Source organism: Bolinopsis microptera, chromosome 3 (genome assembly GCF_026151205.1).
Source record: "Bolinopsis microptera isolate Bmic1 chromosome 3, MBARI_Bmic_1.0, whole genome shotgun sequence".
Taxonomy (NCBI): Eukaryota; Metazoa; Ctenophora; class Tentaculata; order Lobata; family Bolinopsidae; genus Bolinopsis; species Bolinopsis microptera.
The window spans coordinates 7,187,789-7,208,839 of NC_087074.1; the positions used below are offsets into that span (position 1 = coordinate 7,187,789).

At 38.0% G+C, this 21,051-nt stretch overlaps 2 protein-coding genes across 3 annotated transcripts in view; both read left to right on the forward strand.

The window, feature by feature from the left end:
- LOC134812232 (uncharacterized) overlaps positions 1-21,051 on the forward strand; it is a 112,522-nt gene that overhangs the window by 89,412 nt on the left and 2,059 nt on the right. The window contains exons 4-5 of one of the 2 annotated variants that reach the window (XM_063819499.1): positions 14,841-14,910; positions 20,655-20,745. In XM_063819499.1, the coding sequence (XP_063675569.1) occupies positions 20,669-20,745 (77 nt within the window). In that variant the 5' untranslated portion in view covers positions 14,841-14,910; positions 20,655-20,668. Of the gene's footprint in view, positions 1-14,840; positions 14,911-18,310; positions 18,619-20,654; positions 20,746-21,051 lie in introns of those variants that run through there. The other variant, XM_063819498.1, reaches the window with a different exon arrangement.
- Positions 2,212-10,213, forward strand: LOC134812923 (uncharacterized). The gene is made up of 10 exons (XM_063820529.1): positions 2,212-2,392; positions 2,530-2,628; positions 3,869-4,000; positions 4,256-4,340; positions 4,462-4,582; positions 7,701-7,818; positions 8,154-8,301; positions 8,617-8,744; positions 8,970-9,128; positions 9,355-10,213. Exons 1-10 carry the CDS (start codon positions 2,280-2,282, stop codon positions 9,506-9,508), a joined length of 1,257 nt encoding a protein of 418 aa, XP_063676599.1. The 5' UTR covers positions 2,212-2,279; the 3' UTR covers positions 9,509-10,213.

Sequence of the window (21,051 nt, forward strand, 5' to 3'; positions counted from 1 at the left end):
CTGAAGTTACTGCATGACGACAAACGATTCTACGGTGTCGTTTTCTTGATAAATGCAAATCAAACAATATTTGCACAAATTTCAAGCATCGCTGCTCAATCTGCCATCTATTGTTGTTTCCTGAGGTTTTGATATATTTTTCATAATAGCATAAATAAAACTCAAGAAAACAACAATTTTTTCAAGAAAACAACAATTTTATTTAGTATCAGTTAAAGCAGACAAAAACATATTTTATAAATATAACTAGCGCAAACTTTAGACCATATATCTTCTAAAGGGGACTTGGAGTAGCAAGAGAGTGACCAGAAAGTATATATACTTTTATAATAATAATAAATAATAAATACAACTTTTATAAACCGCCTTATAGCTAAATCATATAACTCGATATAATTTAATCCTGGAGATAAACTCCAGTGCTTTCTAAAGCGGCTCTTACATTAACTGAGCTTAGTTTAATTGAAAATTAGACATGACAAGTTCAAAAATACGTCGAAATGAATCCAGGGTGATACAGGATCTGAGAGTGCAGACCATAAAGTTTACGCACCCACCCTTGCCTCCTGAATTCTTGGTTAGATAGACAATTATGCAAAATTGGTCGTTTATACTCCAAGTCCCTTTGTTAATAGAAGTAGTATTATTTATGTCTGGAGTTAGCTTCATTCAATAATAAAAATATCAATATAATCAATATTAATATCAATATCAGACTAAACTATCAAATAAATAAATTATCAAATATCAATTATTAATTCACTCTGATTAAAAGTTATAAATTAGGATATCTAATATTTAAGAATTTCAACTACAAGTGGTCGAAAACGCCCAAGATCTGAGATATTTTCAGCTAAAGACTCTGTTGGGTATGTGCACCCAACGGAATTTTGAAAGATTAAATTGCAGGTCTTTGGTGGTGTAGGGGCGGGAGTTAGATTTCACGATCGAAAGGCTATTGGTTCGGTTCCCCGCTGGTGCATCATTAGTCCCTGAGGTGAGCGTCATTGACGCTCAGCTAAGGACTCTATCGGGTCTATGCAGCTTCCCGGTCTGATCAGCCGAATGGAAACCATGTGTGAGGGTTAAATGAGTGTAAAAGGGTCCCCTTCAGTATACGACGGAGTCCGTAGTTTCGTATCCCCCCAGGCTGCTGACATCATGTGTGAACGATCCCTTAGGGCAGGTTTTTAGGTGAAACATTGGTAAAAACACACATGTTGCATCAGTTGTGGTGCTGCAGTGGCTAAAAAATTGGCCTGGGGATATTCGGTTCAGTCATTTTCATGCATTAACATTCCTTTGGTGTAGGGGCGGTATTCAGATTTCACTATCGAAAGATTAGTGGTTAGACTCCCCGCTGGTGCATCATTAGTCCCTGAGGTGAGCGACAGTGACACTCAGCTAAGGACTCTGTCGGGTCTATGCAGCCTCTCGGTCTGCTCAGCCGAATGTTTGGATTCAACCATATGCGAGGGTTAAATGAGTGACCCTGCCAAAAGATCGAGAATCTTGTAAGGGTCCCCTTCAGTACAGAAGGGTAAATATGAATATTTTTGAATATTTCCTTGTAAATAATTTAGTAGTACAAATAAGTGAATTGTTGGGACTGAGTGGGGCCGAGATAACTTAAAGCATCCAAGCGTTCATTGGGAGATTGTGGGTTCAAGTCAGTGGCGTAACGTCGCCTGTTGGCGCCCCCCTGTTGGCGCCCCCTCTCCTTTTGGTGCCCCTCCCTAAAATTGAACAAATTAGGCAATATAAGAGGATACGCCGGTAATTCAAAAATTTTTCAAAATTGTCCCACATTCAAACGACGATTTGGCGCCCCCCCCCCCCCCCCCCCCATAAGACAGCGCCCCCCTGCACAGCAGGGTCAGCAGGGCCCTTCGTTACGCCACTGGTTCAAGTCCTGTTCTCAGCAACTAAATTTTCATGAAATGTACTACGCTTACTGCTGTTAATTCAGTGCAGCTGCAGGATTCTTACTTCGAAACGACCACCTACCTTATTTTGATATTCATAACTCAGTCATAATGATTTAAAATTTAACTTGATGCTAGGCATCTTTTTACCTCAGTTTCAATTTATGTTGGAACAGCTTCGGACTACTAAAATGCTTTTTGTAGCCAGTATGTTTAAAAGATTTTCATCATAATCTAATCTAATTATCATGTTCTATGTATTCACATCGAAAATTTTGACTTTAGGATGTTGATGACGAAAAGGAGATTTTGACTTTAGGATGGTAATGACGAAAAGGAGATTTTGACGTTAGGATGGTGATGACGAAAAGGAGATGTGGGCTGCTGCTTGGGAAGCTGATTCATCTAGCTCGGTTAATATCAAGAAAAGCAGTTTACAGTACAATAAGTTATCGCTGTGCAAAAAGGCGAGTATTGTGATTTACAAACTTTTTATTTTGAATTGTCTGACTTTTCCATAATTTAAAGGGCCAAGGTTCGCTTGATCGTGTTTCCTTGTGACAATTTAAAAAAAAAGCTGTTGACATTCTATATTGTATTATAGAGCACCTGTAAAGTACTACTACCAAGGACGTAAGGAATTCGGAGCCTATAATACTCAGATCAACCGTCTCTTAAAATATGGGACAACAGAAATGTACAAGTAAGTAAATTCTTGCAATATATATTATATTCAATTCAATTTAATTCAATATTTTGTTTAAAGGGTTTAAATAACTAAATAATTAAATTAAGTCCAATTTTACACAGCAGACTTACACAATATTTAGGCAACATTACCGGTAACCTACATGATTAGCAACGCTCTCATGCTTAAGAAATGAGTTGTGTATTTGCGGATTAATTTACCATCTTACAATACGAAATGCCTAGTCGAAATGAGTTTATGCCACATCATGTTTTCATCGCTCAACCTAGTATGATTGGGGGTGTCCTGTCCATTTTCGAATCCATGAGCTATTGGAATATTAGTGGACATAGTTTTTGGAAAATTAGTGGCAAGGAGAAGACATGCCTTATTATATATATATCTATGATATTAGCGAGCCTTAATATTTACATAATTCTTGGAGATATCTAGAGAAATACAAATTGTGGAATAATGATTGTGCCACCACGTCATAGTTAGGGTAAAATATTATTCTTAAAAATTTTAAAATTAAGAAGATTGCTCTATGACTTAAAATTTAAAATTAAGCTAAAGATAACTAATTTTTAATAGTTGGTTACAGTTTATGACAGTACTGGCATGACCAATGTTATTGTGGCTGGTAAAAGGACCCAGGTCCCAGTTGCCTGTTACCGAACCCCTGGGGACCACAATGTGATAGGATCAGGCCAGAATAACCAGATGTTTCTATGTAGAGCAATTTATTTCTTTCGGAGCTATGGTTACGTGGTATAGCTGGTGGTCATGTTTATCCTTGTGTGCTAATAATCCATCCAGATGCTTAGTGATGTGAGTAAATCATGCCCTTCTATGATATATAACGTTTAACTATAAATTTGTTTTTACCACAGAAACTGTGGCACTAAGGTCAAGAATTAAAAATTTTTACTCTCATTGATCATAGTTAAAGCGTGTTTTTTCCCCAGCACTACTACACAACAAAAACCTGTCGGCCCACCAAGGAAACACGGTCGCAGAACAAAGAGCCCAATTGTGCTCCTCTATTCTGCGATCGTGTGTATTTACTATAAACTAGCTAAATGCAGTTAGTGAAATTTATACTATGTATAATGTAGTATAATGATATTATACAAGGATCAGTGATCTCATAACTTGATTAAATAGTAATATCCGCTAATTTCCTTGTCCATTTTTAAATCGATAAGCCAGAGATTTTGATCCATCGATAGATTTTGATGATGATGCCCGGCAGGAGTCAATTTGGTATGACGAGATCAGAGTATCATTCACTTTTCATGAAAGTTCGACCGCTTCTAGAACCAAAGAAGTTCAACCGGAAAAGTACGTCAATCTCAGCTAGAGAGCAGCTCATTTTAACCCTAAGGTTGGACAGGACAATATAGGGTAGAATCTTGGATGAATATTTATAAATGACGGAATTATCTCTGTCGTCAATCGTTATGAGAAATTTCTCAACTTTTCAGTTGTTTGAACTGGAAATTTCTGTAGAGAGATGAAAAGTCGAATTATTTCTTATCTACATTCAATACTACATTATATATATATATATATATATAAGAGTTATAATGTAAATGTGGAATATCACTTTTTACATCACTAATTGAAGTTAACACCACAGCTACCTGAAGTCTGGGTGTGCGCAAGGGTATCTGGCGAACCAGTTTGTACTATCCCGGTGCAGAGTGTGTAGGATAATAAAGAAGGTTGGTGCGCTTAGTTGCTTATTCTATAGATTCATTGAGCCACTGACACTTTGAGTTTACTTATCACCAGGTATACCTCAGGAACAGAAGTCTATTATATCAAGTAAAAATTGTATTTCAGGTGACAACGGCCATCTCTGTCTGCCTGGCTGAACACGCAGATTTTCGTCCACGGTCGACTGAATGTTGGGAAAAAATTGCTCAGAGATTCCATGAAAGATGGCAGCTGCCGCACTGCATTGGTAATGAAAAAGTCTGACTGAACGGTGGGGAGGCATCTTGGGATGGGGAGGGGGGAGGCGATCTATTGACGTTGATATATATATTATATATATAATTATCTTTGATTGGACGCCGGGAGCTGAGGGTCTCGAGTTGGGGGGGGGTCAACCTCATTTTACCTCATGAGGCCAGCCAAAAAAGGCAAAATTGGGATGAGGTAAAATGAGGTAAAATGAGGTAAATAAATCTAGTTTTCTAAGCCTTTTTTTAGAGACGAAAAAGGTTTATTCGAAGTCATTATACTATAATTCGAGGCTGTGCATGGTCTCCCATGATATTTAATGGTTTATTAGGGGTGATGTGGTCCCTGGGAAGGGGCATTCCCAGTTTAATCTACTTACTCTCCAAACTTTGGGTAAATAAAACTTCGCATTATAATTATTATTTATGAAAAGAAAATTGAACATTTCAATTTCCATGATCCATTAGGAAATTGTTAATAGCACTTGCTAAGTTTTGTAAAGGAATTAGCAATAACTTTAGTGTCACTTTGGCAGTTGCCAATTTATGGGGATATTCCCGCATTGCATGACATGGACCATTTAAATAATATCTTAGTTTGATATTGCGATTATCGAGTCACTCTGAAACAAATTGTGTCTAACTAGACCAAATGTAAACAACAGTTGTGCATGGAACTGGATTGGATATCTACATGAATTTAGTCGAAAATTCATAGTGAAAGGTCATTTCATAACAAATTACTCATATAAACTCATACTTCATACAATTCTAAGTTCTTATGTACATGTTCAATGTTCATGATTCGCTGAATAAAGGCGGTTCACAAAACCACTTTTCGTTCAAATAGTTAGATATCACCTCTAATTAGTTGCTTTATAGGATCAGGAACAACCAAACAATTTTTGTGTCTACGGTTTCGTATAATACTGACTTGGGCCACGCCCATATTTTTCACCAATTTTTAACAGGTCAAATTAGTCACGAAGGAGTTTGGAAGGAGTTCTAAATGTGTGCTCCTCTAATATAAACAGTAGGAAATGGTTAACTTTAGTCAAGGTTTCAGGTCTCTACAATGTCGGGAAGTTCCTGCAGGAATTTGCGCATTGCGCTGAAGCGCAAGATTCACTGCGCCAAAAGCGAAGGTCGTAGAGACATGAGACCTTGACTAAAGTTAACCATTTCATACCATTGCTATCAGAGTATGCCACTTTCAGAGTCCTGAACACACTCCTACAGCTCTTAATCGTCAATTATATGAATTTTAATAATTTTTTAATTTTTTTATAATTCATCTTTAACTGATATCAATTTAGTTGAAAACACTGTTAGTTTTAAAAAAGAACATATTACTTCACACCAAACTAACGCACAATATGAAAATATAAAAAAGGAAGGTTTTCCTTGGATTCCGAATTCAACTTTGATTATATCCTGGAACTGATTATCATTTCTCGATTGTTCTCCATTTTCCAATGCAGTCAGCAAGTTCAAATTTAGGTAGACTAGGTTTTCGAATCTCCATATTATGTTCAGAAGCAGGCCAGAAGGGGTTGTTACCAGAGGAATATCTTCTTGGAACAAGGAATTAATGAGGTCTTCATTTATTTCTTCATAACTCGTCACTGACAGTCCGGACAGGATGAGCATTGACGAGATCCACTGATTACTTCATAGCTCGTCATTGATAGGATCAGTATTAAATGAGGTCGAATGATTACTTCATAGCTTGTCACTAACTGGATCAGCATAACATGACTAACAACTAACGAGGTCCAGTGATCTCTTGCTGATACGTCAAAACAAGATCAGTAAATAGCTATAAATATCGAAAAAAATTAGCTTAGAAATTACAGAGTACAAATGCCTTCTTAACAACTAACTCTTTGGCCTCATCTTTTTAAATCACTCATTCCCTCTGAAACAATATAATGCTTAGGACTAGGAGGAACTTAGTTAACTTCTTGTATAATTCGGTAAGAGGAAAATTCCTTAGTAAGCTAACATTCTTTTGTAGGATGTTACCACTTATCATATCTGTTATCCACCATAATCGCACAACTAGACCCTCTTATTCTGGAGTCTTGACAATGACAGCAGCAATGTACACTATTTTGATGGTCCAGGTCTCCAAGAAAACCTTCCTCTTTATATTCTCATATTGTGTGTTAGTTTGGTGTGAAGTATTAGTTTCATTTTTAAAACTAACAGTGTTAAACTAAATTGATATCAGTAAAAGATGATATATTTTAACAGGTAAAATTCATACAATTGACGATTAAGAGATATGGGAGTGTGTTTAGGACTCTGAAAGTGGTAAACTCTTACAGCAATGGTATGAAATGGTTAACTTTAGTCAAGGTCTCATGTCTCTACGACCTTCGCTTTTGGCGCTGTGAATCTTGCGCTTCAAGCGCAATGCGAAAATTCCTGCAGGAACTTTCCGACATTGTAGAGACCTGAGACCTCGACTAAAGTTAACCATTTCCTACTGTTTATATTAGAGGAGCACACATTTAGAACTCCTTCCATACTCCTTCTTGACTAAATTGACGATTTAGAGAATTTTACCTGTTAAAAATTTTTGCCGAAATTTACCTCATTTTACCTCATGAGGCCAGCCAAAAAAGGCAAAATTGGGATGAGGTAAAATGAGGTAAAATGAGGTTGACCCCCCCCCCGAGTTGGTGAATCATGGAAATTGATGCTATAGCGTTTCCTCAAAGAAGAGAGGAATAGAGTGAGATCAAACGATATTTGTTGCAGTTTGAAGATCATTGCTCATATTATGCAATTCTACAGTAACTATGGGAAGTTTTCAATCTTGACTTCCCGAAACGACCATTTTTCAAACTTCAAATGCTCTCCTCGTACAGTTTTTATTGGATCATTCTGAAAGCAGGCAAAAACTATACGCCACAGGGTGGCATTTCACACACAGAAATCCGAAACTTAGCCTAGTTAAGGTTCGCCACAGTTTCAAAAATTCACGAATTAAATTTCGATGTTTTTGAGTAGCATAAATTTTAGGAGTATGATTTAAACATTCAGAGCCGACCAATTTTATTATCCTCGTCTGTCCTGAGACAGAAGAGGCATTTACACATGTCATTTCAGGGGCAGTGGACGGCAAGCATTGCTTCATTACAAAATTTGGGAAAACTGGAAGTTACACGATTAATTATCACGGATGGCCGTCTGTTATTCTCCTCGCAGTGTGTGACGCTGATTATATGTAAGTGCTATTTTCACATGTCATCTTTAAAAAAATGGTTCAACTTAAATGCTAGTGTAGTGAAGAACATTGTCACTTCTCCTCTTCAACCAAGATTATGTAGCCAGATTCCTACTAACTTATTGAAATGAGATATGTAATCTTAAAACAATATCATATGTACCGCTCATGAATATCGTTTTTTGCATGCTTTCAATAAAAATTGCTGCATTCTGCAAAAAACAGGAATGGGTAGATTGGAGTTAAAACTTGCGAGGATTGCGGGCGATCTATGAGAGATGTAACTTAAATGCTAACATCATTCTCTAACTTCTTTACTACAATTACTTATTCAGAATCCGTCATTTTAACGTTGGAAGCTTTGGCGGTCGATCAGACGGAGGAATCTGGTCAGAGGACAGACTGGGACGAGGACTGGCCTCCGGAGAATTCCTAGAACGGGGTTTTATACCTGCTGCTGAGATTCTGCCGAATGATGATCAGGTAAGAACTGATGATAATATGCGAACACTCGTGAATACCAAATGCTCGAGGCTTCATTAACTCAGTAAATACTTTACCCGGAATCCCAGCCCTTGAACATGATTACCGTTTTAACAATGGAACAGGGTGTGTTCATAGAAAGATTTAATTTAACCCCGCTTTCGGACTTTGATGGGGGGCCTTGATTGGAGAGTGGTTCTGGGCGCTAAAAACAGCGCCATTGGTCTGCATCCTTTAGGACATAAAAATATGAGCTTATATGTTATCTAGGCTGTAAGATACTTAATTAATATAATGTTTACGTCTTCTTTTCAGGAGCGACTTGGTAGAGTCAATTACTACATTGTCGGTGACGATGCCTTTCCCCTTCATGCTCATTGTATGAAGCCGTACAGGGGGAAGGTGTCAAAATCTCAGCGGATGACAAACTATAGGTTATCCAGGTACTGGAACGTCACGAATTAAATAAATAAATAAATTGTAGCCTCGACAATTCAGAAAACTATATCTAATTAGATTAGACAGTCATGATTGTTTTTGTATGAATTGATCAAGAATTACCGTTTGTGCTCTTTGAGCTGTTTTCCTGTATTTTCCTGTAAAGTGATCATCGCAAAACTGAAAACTTTTGTAGAACCTTATGTAGATTGAATTGTACACTGTTTCAGAGGCAGGATGGTCATAGAGTGCGTCTTCGGACACCTATCAAGGAAATGGAAGATCCTGAGTCACCTGACCACAAATGAGGAGGTGACTAGGCTGATTCTGAAAAGCTGTGTGCATCTGCACAATTTCTTGCGGATATCACGCTTGGACGACGCAGACGAGTAAGTAAGATTCAGTCTCCTCCTCATGACTCGAATTTGTTAAAACTGGGTCAGTTATTTAGTGAAGAATGTTTACCGTTAAATTGTGGCTGTTGTCTGTGACATCGTTTCCAAGTGGGGAACATGGTTTATTTTTAATTAATTTTATCATAAGAACAGGTCCAGCTAGTCCAGCTTTATTATTAATTGTATATGATGCAGAGTCTGTGAAAACTGTTCATTTCAGGCTGGAACTGATTGAAAACCCTCCTTCGGAGCTCTTCGGACGCAGCTTGTCCCTCGACGATTCTCCTAACCATCTTGTGGATTCTGGGGAGAGGACAAGGACAAGATTGCACTATTATTTTAATTATGTCAACCCGATTGAGATCCAGAGATAAGTTATGGCTTCCCATCTTAGACCACAACTCAGCTCTTTATCTGCATAAAAAAATACCACCCGCCAGATTAAATTCACTTAAATTCCATCATTTGTATTAGGTCAATGAAACTGCATACATAACAAGCTTAGACATTTCCTCGAATACACTTGGAAAAAAAATGGATGTATACTTTTGGAAGTACATAGAATCTCCTGGGAGACCCTATAAAAAATCTTCGCATTTTTCTATTGGCGTTTTTATAAAACCTGATAAATAGAGCTCCTGATCAACGATACTCATCGTTTTAGCATCCAATCCTCTCAGAATGGTAAGAATTTGAATTTTAGAGTTGCTTTTAAAGGGTTCTAAAACTTAACTCACTTCAAATTTAAGCAAATATATGGCCTGATATGTGCTCAGTATTTTGTTACACGTGTATTTGTATTTGTAACACGTGTATTTTTAAAGATTGGTAATTTTACACTTGTAATTATTTTTGTAAAACGTGCATGTATTGTTTTGACTAACACGTGTACTTTTCTAGAACGTGTTTTTTAAATGTCCTCCGCAAGTGACAAGCAGTCCACACGGCCAATGTTGCGTGAACTGCTGTCTGCTACGGTGATCTTATTCACACAAAAGGAATAAACTAAGAATAATGTTCATTTATTTATCATACTGTGCTATGTTTTCACGTATTTGATTTAATATCTTTATCTGCCTAAAAGAATTGTGTTATCATTTAGTCATCAAGCTTCGGTAACTTGAGCTTCGTTAACTCTAGTTTCGCTAATGTCCCAAAAACCATGTCCGCTAATGTCCCAATAGCTCATGGATTCAAAAGGGGACAAGTACACTTGCGGACATGGCACTAAGACTGATGGTCAACATAATTTTCATTCGATTATCATGCCGTGCTATGTTTTCATGTATTTGATTTAATATCTTTATCTGCCTAAAAGAATTGTGTTATCATTAAGTCATCAAGCTTCGTAAACTCGACATTTTCAATAGCTGTGGGCTAAACAAGTTTTCGCCATATTTCAGTCACCGTTAATCTTGTAATCATTATATCTGGTGGTTTTTTAACCGAACCAATGCATCATATTCCAGTCCCGCCAAATTGTGACAAATACTGGCAAATTTTTAAAAATTTATAATTTGCCGCAGACGCGATTACTGAAACCTTATGAAAGCTTTCGGCGCGGCTGACATTGTCATGCTTTCAGGCGCGCGACGTTTCAGGCGCGCGACGTTTCAGGCGCGCTACGTTTCAATTTCACTCTTAGGTGGGCACACCAGTGTTATACTAATTGTATTGACATACGTTGCATGCCACTTTTCGCGCGCGAAGCGCGCGCCGCCGAAGGCGGAAAAATATTATCTCTGATATTGGGATACGAAACATGTATCAATAATTGTATTGCGCAAGCGATTTTCAATCGCGCGCCCTGAAAATCGAGTCTAAAAAATCTATCTTCTCCTACATCTTTTGAGCAATCACCCTAAACTTTCAGGATATGATCTAGGGATCATTCAGAAGAGACCAATCGAGCCGAATTCTGAGATAGGCCTTAGAAACTTTTTTTATTCGATTTTGAAAATCTTGGAAAAATCGTCAAAAAATGAGGTCCAAGATCTGACCTTGGACCGGCGATAATTTCGGCTAGGAACAATATTTTTCCATCGGACCAAAAGCAGCTGATAGATATCTTTCCCCCTCTATCAGAAACAACTATAAAATCAATTTTGAGAGAATTTTGATGAAGACCCCCGGCCCCCTTTAATAGTGATCACTGATCACCAAACGAATATATCGCTCTGGTAGTTCCTAAGGGGAAACATTTCAAGATTGTGGAAAGCAATTAGCAAACAAGCTCTGCGTCTAATTTTGTTTCTTCGATGGAATGAACCAAGAACGACGTTCACAACGATTGGCTTAACTGGTAATAAATCTGATGCGGATCGTCCTTGAGAGACAAATAGAACAACGCCCAATTCAATAAAACTGTTCCAATCATGAATGAATGACGTCATCCAGATAAACATTATTTATACGAATTAACTAGATTATTCTAATGGTCTAATATATAAATGAATAATTGAATAAACGGATAATATTCTTCTGTCCTGCCACTACGACGGTCGACGAATGGAAACTGACGGAACATTCGAATCATAATTACAAATTCATTAGTGATTATTATTGATGATTATAGTTCTAGTCTGGAATAATCGGACAATTCTTCCCACTTTCTATAATTCCCACAAATCAATCATGACTCAAGAGCTGATAGATAAGGTTACTAATTGGCAACTACTATTATACCCGTAGTAAAGATGATGAATGATTGGCATAATTTATACTAATAATCGCAATAAATGTGTCTGTCTGTCTGTCTGTCTGTCTGTCTGTCTGTCTGTCTGTCTGTCTGTCTGTCTGTCTGTCTGTCTGTCTGTCTGTCTGTCTGTCTGTCTGTCTGTCTGTCTGTCTGTCTGTCTGTCTGTCTGTCTGTCTGGCTGTCTGGCTGTCTGGCTGTCTGCTGTCTGTCTGTCTGTCTGTCTGTCTGTCTGTCTGTCTGTCTGTCTGTCTGTCTGTCTGTCTGTCTGTCTGTCTGTCTGTCTGTCTGTAATTTACGAACGGTTTAATCAAGAAAACGGTAATAGATTTGGGACTGGTTTTTCGGTATAGTGCGGAAAAACTCTGACGAAGCCAAATGATGAAGGTTTTTTAAATCGGTCGGTGGCAAGTGGTTTAATTAATCATTTTGTGACCCAAATGTGATACCAAAGTGTCTCACTTACTCTCCCTCTCTCCCACTCTCGCTCTCTTTCCCTTTATAACAGACTTGCTATGTAATTAGGTAATTTGGCAGGGGACCTCAAGATTGCCTATAAACTATAAAGTATTACTATTATAAAAAATAGTAAAATATAGATACGTGAGGGGCATTCAGAATTAAATTGCGGTGTGTTTGGACTGAGCGAGTTCATATTTTCGCACCGTTTTAACTACGAAAATGTAATGCGTTTTTTAGAATTTTTTAATAAACTTTCAAATTGTTACACAAATACATTTTATTTCAAAGAAAATTCGCCGAATGACCTTACATGCCTTGACAAGTGACCGAGTGTAAACAAAATTAGGGACACCGAAACACCAGTTGACCAGTAAACTGGTCATAGCAATTACATATAATGGCGGGTTTATACTTTTGCATTTCAACTGCGATAGTGAAGTCCCGGCCGTAGGCACGGGCAGTGGTACACGCCGCCGCCGATTTTTTGCTCACGCCGAAGAATAAATCAGCGGCGGCGTGAAAGTTATATTTTGAGAATTTTGAAAAATCTTCCATCGGACAAATTTAATTAATTAATTAAGAGAAATTCAAGAGAATTCAAATTAACCATTCACGTTAAAATAAATCAACCATAAACTGAAACTGGAAGCCAAAGCAGTATTTTGAGGCCCATCCCGTACAGAGACTGTATTTATGTTCGACTGAATCACAACTACAAGTGCCAAGGGGCCACGCCGCCGAACGCCTCCGCCGCAAGTTTTGGCCTCGCCTAGTGAACACACTAGTGTTCTACATAATTCCGGTGACGTAAATTTAACGGGTGATACTCGTAAAATATCTGTTCCATATATTGGAACAGGACCGTCGACGAGTCCAACTCGGCGCGCGTCCTGGTAGGTTGTAAACCTACAAGTTTCATCTTGTAAACAATTTCTCCGGAGCCTTTGAAAGTTAGCCTCAACTTAACTTCTAATCCTCCAGACGGTATAGAAGACCGATGGTGTCTGTTATCTAATATCTTCCACTACTCCCGAAATTTCACCGCCCTGGCCAATATAGTAGTGACAGAGCTTGCTTACTTTTAATCATAATGGAACGTGTCCACAATCATTGTTAAAGCAATTCATGATCGAATGCTAGTGTTCATTTGTTTGTCTGTTTGATTAATCATATTTATAACCTACTATATTGACAGTAAATCGCTAAAGTCATAATTAAGGCGGACGACGATTGTCGATTAACACATATTTATGACGACGATTAACACATGTTTATTGAAAGCTTCTACAAGTTAAACTATCGTATCACCTATATGTTTTTAACCCAACTCTGAACTCCATTCAGTCATAATTAAGGAAAATATGGTGTTTTTTTCGAAAAACCACCGACTTTCGTACCATTTAAATATGTCTCGTAAGGTACTGTAAAACCATTAATTTGTGCCAAGAATCTATTTTCACGTGGAGGGGGTTATTTAATACATATAAGTTATAACTTCGTATAGTAAATACGAAATGTTTGTTAGCATGAGATTTCAAAATACATGTGTAAATCGTCTTCAGCTATTTTCACGAATTTTTTGGATCCAAAAAATGTATCATTTGACATTTCTTACTTATTTATCCATTAAAATAATTAAACCATTTAAATTCGAAACAAGAATTGCGCCCGTAGTTTCGTTTTGGCGGACGCTAGATTTCCATTCGCTATAACTTTAAGTATAAGCTCCAATCAGCTCACTTCTTAATAATAATAATATTTATAAATTATGCATTAAATACGGAAAACACTTGAAATTCAATTCAATTGCCGTAGAACTTAACTTGTAATTGTATCTGTAATTCAAGGAAATGTAAGCAAAAGTAAACTACTCGTGTACACATCAGTACACTACGCGTGCCACGTACAAATTGGGCGTATAAGTATAACCTAATATTACACATTACATAGTATACATTAAAATACACTCGTGCCGCGCATTCATTGACCACAAGCTATCTATAGTCTATACATCACATCTCCGCAAGAAATCCTCGCGCGCGCGCGGCAGGTTGACATGGTAACGAACGAATTACCTGGGGACCTCAGGTTATAATGTTCATAAACGAATACAGATTCGGCGGAATGACAGGCTGAGCGCGGCCCAGTAACGAACGAAAGGACGGAATGACAACATATTGGAACCTACCTACCTCGTTCTCCAAAATCCTCGTTTTTCTGCAAAAACGTCCATTCGTAACCTTTCACTATTGCCTTTTTACAAAAAGGTGAACGGAAAAAATTGATGCCGTGAAATCGGCCCACTTTTAGAAATTTGCGGAAATGAGTGCCCGTGAAAATATCTGGTTTTACAGTGCAGAAAATAAATTTAAGTTTGATCTTATTAATACTAATAGTGAATGAATTAAAGTGTTTCAACTTTAAAAGTATTCGAGTCAATTGGTGTTGTTTTAATCTGAAAAGAACCCTTAAAAGTGATTAATAAGATACACTCCAGCGGTGCTATAAGTATGAGTATAACCTTGAACCTTGATGATAATTACTTTCAGACACGTACACTGTGTCGTGGATATATTGGATGAGAGTGTACTCATGTGAGCAACATCACAATCAAATAAGGTAAGAATCATATTTGTGTACGTTCTTCTGTTTGCTTGAAGTAAAACAGTGCCTACCTTACTCGTTAATATCATGGCGGGTTAAATTATGACCGTTAAAACATGACAAGATTCCCGGAAAACCGCCATTTTTTAACCGCCACAATATTAACGAATATAAGGTAGTTAATAGTTATTGAATAGTCTGATAAACTTCTAAAAAAAATTGGTTTTGGAATTTTGACATCATCCGTATTTCAAATTCGTTCTCCTTATCTTCCTCCTTATTCTTCTTCCTCCTTCTTCTTCCTCCTTCTTTTTCCTTCTTCTTCCTCCTTCTTCTTCCTTCTTCTTCCTCCTTCTTCCTTCTTCCTCCTCCTTCTTCAATCTTCCTCCTCCTTTCTTCTTCTTCCTCCTTCTTCTTCCTCCTCCTTCCTTCTTCTTCCTCCTTATCTTCCTCCTCCTTCTTTCTCATCGTTTGCCAAATAAACGTGACTGTACAGTAAACAGAGGAATTATGTAATTATTAGAAGCAGAACGTTTATATACTGTTAGAATACTTATTGATTATCTGGTCTTATAGTCTCTACAATAAACATTAAACAATACGATCAAACAGCTTCGAATTAGAAGCTTTATCGAAACCTTGTCCAAAATGTCCATGATTTATTTCATGTTGGATGATATTTTTCAGGGCATGCTTTAGTTTGAGATAAACATTTTCTCGATACCATTTTCTCATTTTCGTTTTCCAGTTAATGAAAGATTCCTGTTCCTCATATTTCCATGCTTCAGTTGTATTATTAGTACAGAGTCACAGTAGAAATGGCTTGCATAAATCAGTCATTATTGAACATAAACCATAGCAGCAGCGAGCAGGGAGAATGGTGATCAACCTGGGTATTATCAGGAATAGTTAGAGAGAAGTACGTCATCACTTCCTGATCTACTGCAGAGCCACTCATTGCTCCGTACTCCTTCTTTACTCTCTGTCTCTCTCCCTTGCTGCATTGCTCTCAATTATTACATTGCTCTCGATTACTAGCCTCAATTAATTGGCTCCATTATCTTGTTCTCACAATTGTGAGTCCCACTCTCTAGCCCTCAAAACAGCTGCCCTGTCCGGAAAGCTTCCAATTTCAACGATCGCGGGTCTCAATTGCTTGCGGAGGGTCTGTGTCCTCTGCAAGCAGCTGAGTCTCGTGACACACTAACCGCAGCGTTGAGAGCGTCATTACGATAATTAACGACGGGAGCGTCGCTGAGTTGCTGAGCTGCACAGGTTGTTGCTCTCTGTGTGTATTCGTGTGTAGGTACTGTGTAGAGTCATCCTGGTTGTGCAATACCCACTCTGGGTATAGTATGTAGCTGCAGTACTAGCTGTGTATTATAGTATTTAGGTCCTTAATAGTAATACCTACTCTGAATGGCAGGTATCTGCCTCAGTACCTAGTATGTATGGTATGCCAGTGTAATGGTATTCGCTCTGTCTGGAGCTAACAGTCGCGTCATTACAATAGCCATTCATTCGTGGATCCATTCTTATTAAAAACTGGCATGATTGTGGTAGAGGTTGATATTGCTCATGATGTGTTGCACTAGTTCTACTGAAAAATGACCTGTAAACGGATATGCTTAGTAGTACTGAGTAGTTAGTGAGGTATGGGCTGTGCCAGGTAATGACCCTGGTAACCCTGGTAACTACACGTGACTCCCTCCTAGTGTACCTGATCTCTAGTTAATGTAGTGGTTGTTATTGTGCTTGTTTGTGAGCTATTGAAGTGTAATGTCTGTTGCTTTAACAGTTCGTGAGCCTTACTGCTTGAGTGCTTGGTGGACAATCTGGACATGTTGTAAACCTACATTGGGCTTATTTGGATTTAAAGGACACAAATTTCCAGAGCCTTAACCGTGCCTTAGTTAACCACTTGTATGTTTATATGTTATATTTCCCCAACCGTGCGTTAACCGTGTGTTAACCGTGCCTTAAGCGACCATAATGGTTGCTTTTGGGCAGTTTGTGCCTTAACCGTGCCTTAACCGTGCGTTAACCGTGCGTTAACCGTGCCTTAAGTGACGTGCCTCAACCGTGCCTTAAATTATGTAACCCTTGTGCCTTAACCGTGCCTTAACCGTGCCTTAACCGTGCCTTAACTGTGCTTTAACCGTGCCTTAACCGTGCGTTAACCGTGCTTTGCCACACTACCGAATTGTTGGTCTGTTCTCTCTGTCTTTCAAGCCAGGTTGTGAGACACGCCACCTAGTGAACTAAGAGCCTATGTTCAGCGGACACAACCCCGCTTGCAAGGCAGAGAGAACAGTCTGCCAGACCAGAGGGACTGGAGCCGAACCCTTGGGGGCGAACTAATGCTATTATCATTATATCATTATTACTTGTCATGATATAAAGCTGGACATTACAAGCTCTGAATCATATTTTCATGTAAAACTGTAAACAAAGGGTGGTGATTCAATTTATTTGGCCATAAATGGTATAAATACCAGGGCCAGATAAACATGCTGAAATACCATGGATTTTCCTGTCAGTTATGACATCCCTCACCATGGCCATGATTTCACTCCTCTCTCTCTCTCTCTCTCTCTCTCTCTCTCTCTCTCTCTCTCTCTCTCTCTCTCTCTCTCTCTCTCTCTCTCTCTCTCTCTCTCTCTCTCTCTCTCTCTCTCTCTCTCTCTCTCTCTCTCTCTCTCTCTCTCTCTCTCTCTCTCTCTCTCTCTCTCTCTCTCTCTCTCTCCCCATTTACAGCTCCCCTAATTACTGCTTTGTACATAATTAGGTAATTTACCTATTAAGTGTTACTATTGGATACGTATTACGTGATGGGCGCTCAGAATTAAGATTCCATCAGAAGAGATTTTATTTGGTCAAGCATGAGACACTATGCTCTATCTCTCTCTCTCTCTCTCTTTACATGATATTTATTTTACCCCTGGAATCACAGCTGCACATCTCTGGGCAGGATGAACCAGTTGCTAGTGATCATTATGAAATTCATTGAATGAGCGACTATTAGTGGTACAGGTGGTAATTGCTACCTTGAAGGTAAATACTACTTGCACCAGGCACCCCTTCTACTACAAATCACCTACTGAATTCTCAGTTCTGCACCTGGGACACAGCGGCACAGTCTTTTTAGAGTCAGAGCATGCGCCGTGTTGTATAATATGTTATTTGTATTACTTTGTACTGCTAGTTCGTACTATTTGCAATTTGCATTGTACATTGCAGGCACGATGCACATTGTACAATATGTACAATGTACATGTTATTTCTACCTTGATGTAACCACAATGATATCATAAATAATTTGACTTTCGCAATATTAGAAGGATCACATCCTCGATCTTAATATCTTTTGTCTTCGTTAAATTAGAATTTGTGTCATGACTCCTGACCAAGGTATCGTCTGTAGATTGGTCTACAAGATGGGATGTACTGTGGAGAATATTTCTTGAAACGTGACAGCGATTAACTGAACTGTTTATGGCTACAGCCAATAAAATACTTTCTTGTCACGTGTCAAGAATACATTCGGCCACTTCCCACCAGTTGTCTACCCTCACTGTTTACTTGCAGTAGATGTAGTGATAGTTAGCACTACAATGAAGGGAGTTGCCAGCAACACTCTCATTGTTCTGGGACACGGCACTCTGGTCCTGACCTCATGCTACGTCCTTACTCTCCTTCATCATCAGAACCTTCTTCACATCAGTAAGAATACCAATTGAGTCAGAAGCGGAGGAGTTTCTCAGCTCTTGTCAATCTTATGATCTTCACTTCAAAATTGGCGCGGATCTGAATTGGTGCGGCTCTGAATTAACAGATAACATCAATGTCGTTTAGAGCCGCGCTAATTCAGAGCCGCGCTAACTCAGATGTGAAGGACCCATGTATTTTGATTGTGCGATATTATTTAAGATTATAGTGGTATATAACTATATACTATATACTATATACTATATACTATATACTATATACTATATACTATATACTATATACTATATACTATATACTATATACTATATACTATATACTATATACTATATACTATATACTATATACTATATACTATATACTATATACTATATAATATATAATATATAATATATACAGGGTGGGCCAAAAGTCAGTACCCATACGTTGGCCTTTATAGCTCAGTCACTGAGTGCCCAATTTAAAAACTTCTTTCTGGTATGACTTAGTACCACCACTGGTTCGATGAATTTGTCAACTCGATAAATATTCGCGTTCATTTTTTACAATTGGAGGTTCATTTTCACATTTATTTGATAGTTTGGATAGTCGGATCAAGCTAAATGTTATTGAATTGTGTCTGGCCATTCGAATTACGTTTGTCCTGAAAGAATTAGAACTGTAGCTTCTCAGATGACCGAGATATGAAGCATAACGAGTTTATTCATTACGTGTGATCAGGTAATTGGTTTACCTAATCACGTGATAAGGTGACCCTGTTAACTGCCCCGTTAAACATTATGGAAATTGTTAAGGGTGCCCAATTAAGTCACGGTGTCACATAATCACCCAGTCAATTTTGTTAACGAGATACAGAAAATGCTTGATAACTTCGTCATTTCTAATCCATTTTGCCTCATGTTTTCAGATCATATGCAACATTTGATAATCTACCGTCTCTGAAAAAATCAGGCGTTCAGCATGTTCAGAGAAAACAATATAAGTGTTTTAATATTGAATGGGCGTGGTCTAAAATATTCGAATTTTTAAATTTTGACGACGGAATCCTCGAACCAGTAAGTACATTATGCCATCTGCAAAGCAACAGCTCTCAAATATAAAAAACGGCGGAGCTATTAAGGCCAACGTATGAGTACTGACTTTTGGCCCACCCTGTACTATGTACTACCTTACTCGGGATTATTACGACGGGTTTATTAACGACCGGTTAAAATATGGTTCGGGAAAAATATGGCGAAATTGCTCAAAACCCACCACATTTTCCCGGTCGCCATTTTACCGGTGTCCAACCTTTCAATTTTAGATTCAAAAATTTTGTCTCAGATGTAAATTTCCTTATTAGAGATAAGCAAGTTTAGAAATTTTCGCATTGCTAAAACTTGTGAAACAAGTCGAATTATCAATAATTGTTGAAAGTAGACAGAAATAATGACTCGTGGTTAATCAAACTAGATGGAAAATAATTTTTAACATTTGAAGCGTAACAACCAGATCGATATTAAGATAAAGGGAGAGCTGTTTAGTCTTCCAATAAGTTGTAATCATCTTCGTTATCTTCATCTGGATCATCCCTTTCATCAGTTTTAATTAATTCAAGTTTTAATTTAACTGTTACTTTTACTTTGAGTCCTATTTCATTATGTAGAGATAGTCAATACCTAAGAAATTAAAAATTGGCCTATTTAAATCAACTTTGACAATAAGGATATGACAAGAATTGGGCAAAAAGGTGAATTTTTTGCAATTTTAGCCAAATGAAGTCGAAAAACCTACAACAAGTGTCCCAATAGTCTTCTTTAGTGAATATAAGACAACGATTAAAATATGAGCACCCATACCCCTTGGGAACCCTAAAAGCTGAGTAGGCGGGTTTATTAACGACCGGTGAAAATGTGGTTCGGGAAAAATATGGCGAAATTACCCTAAACCCACCACTTTATCCCGGTCATAATAATCCCGAGTAAGGTATGTACTATATACTATATACTATGTACTATATAATAGTATAACTCTAATCCTCATATCCACCTCAGGTTGTGGAGCGGTTATGACGTATTGTGGCTTCCTACTGCTAGGAGTTTGTGGACTTGCTCGTTATCTCTACCCAACCTCGATCATCCTGCGGTAAGTCTTGCCAACTTGTCTTTAAATCGTGTAAACTTTACTGATTTTTTTATAATGTATATTTGATTTGGTTCGAATTGGTTATAGTTGAGTCGCATAATTTTGATATCACCTTATTGCACTGTTCAAGTGTCTAATAGTTGTGAATCTCTCTCTCTCTCTCTCTCTCTCTCTCTCTCTCTCTCTCTCTCTCTCTCTCTCTCTCTCTCTCTCTCTCTCTCTCTCTCTCTCTCTCTCTCTCTCTCTCTCTCTCTCCTCTCTCTCTCTCTCTCTCTCTCTCTCTCTCTCTCTCTCTCTCTCTCTCTC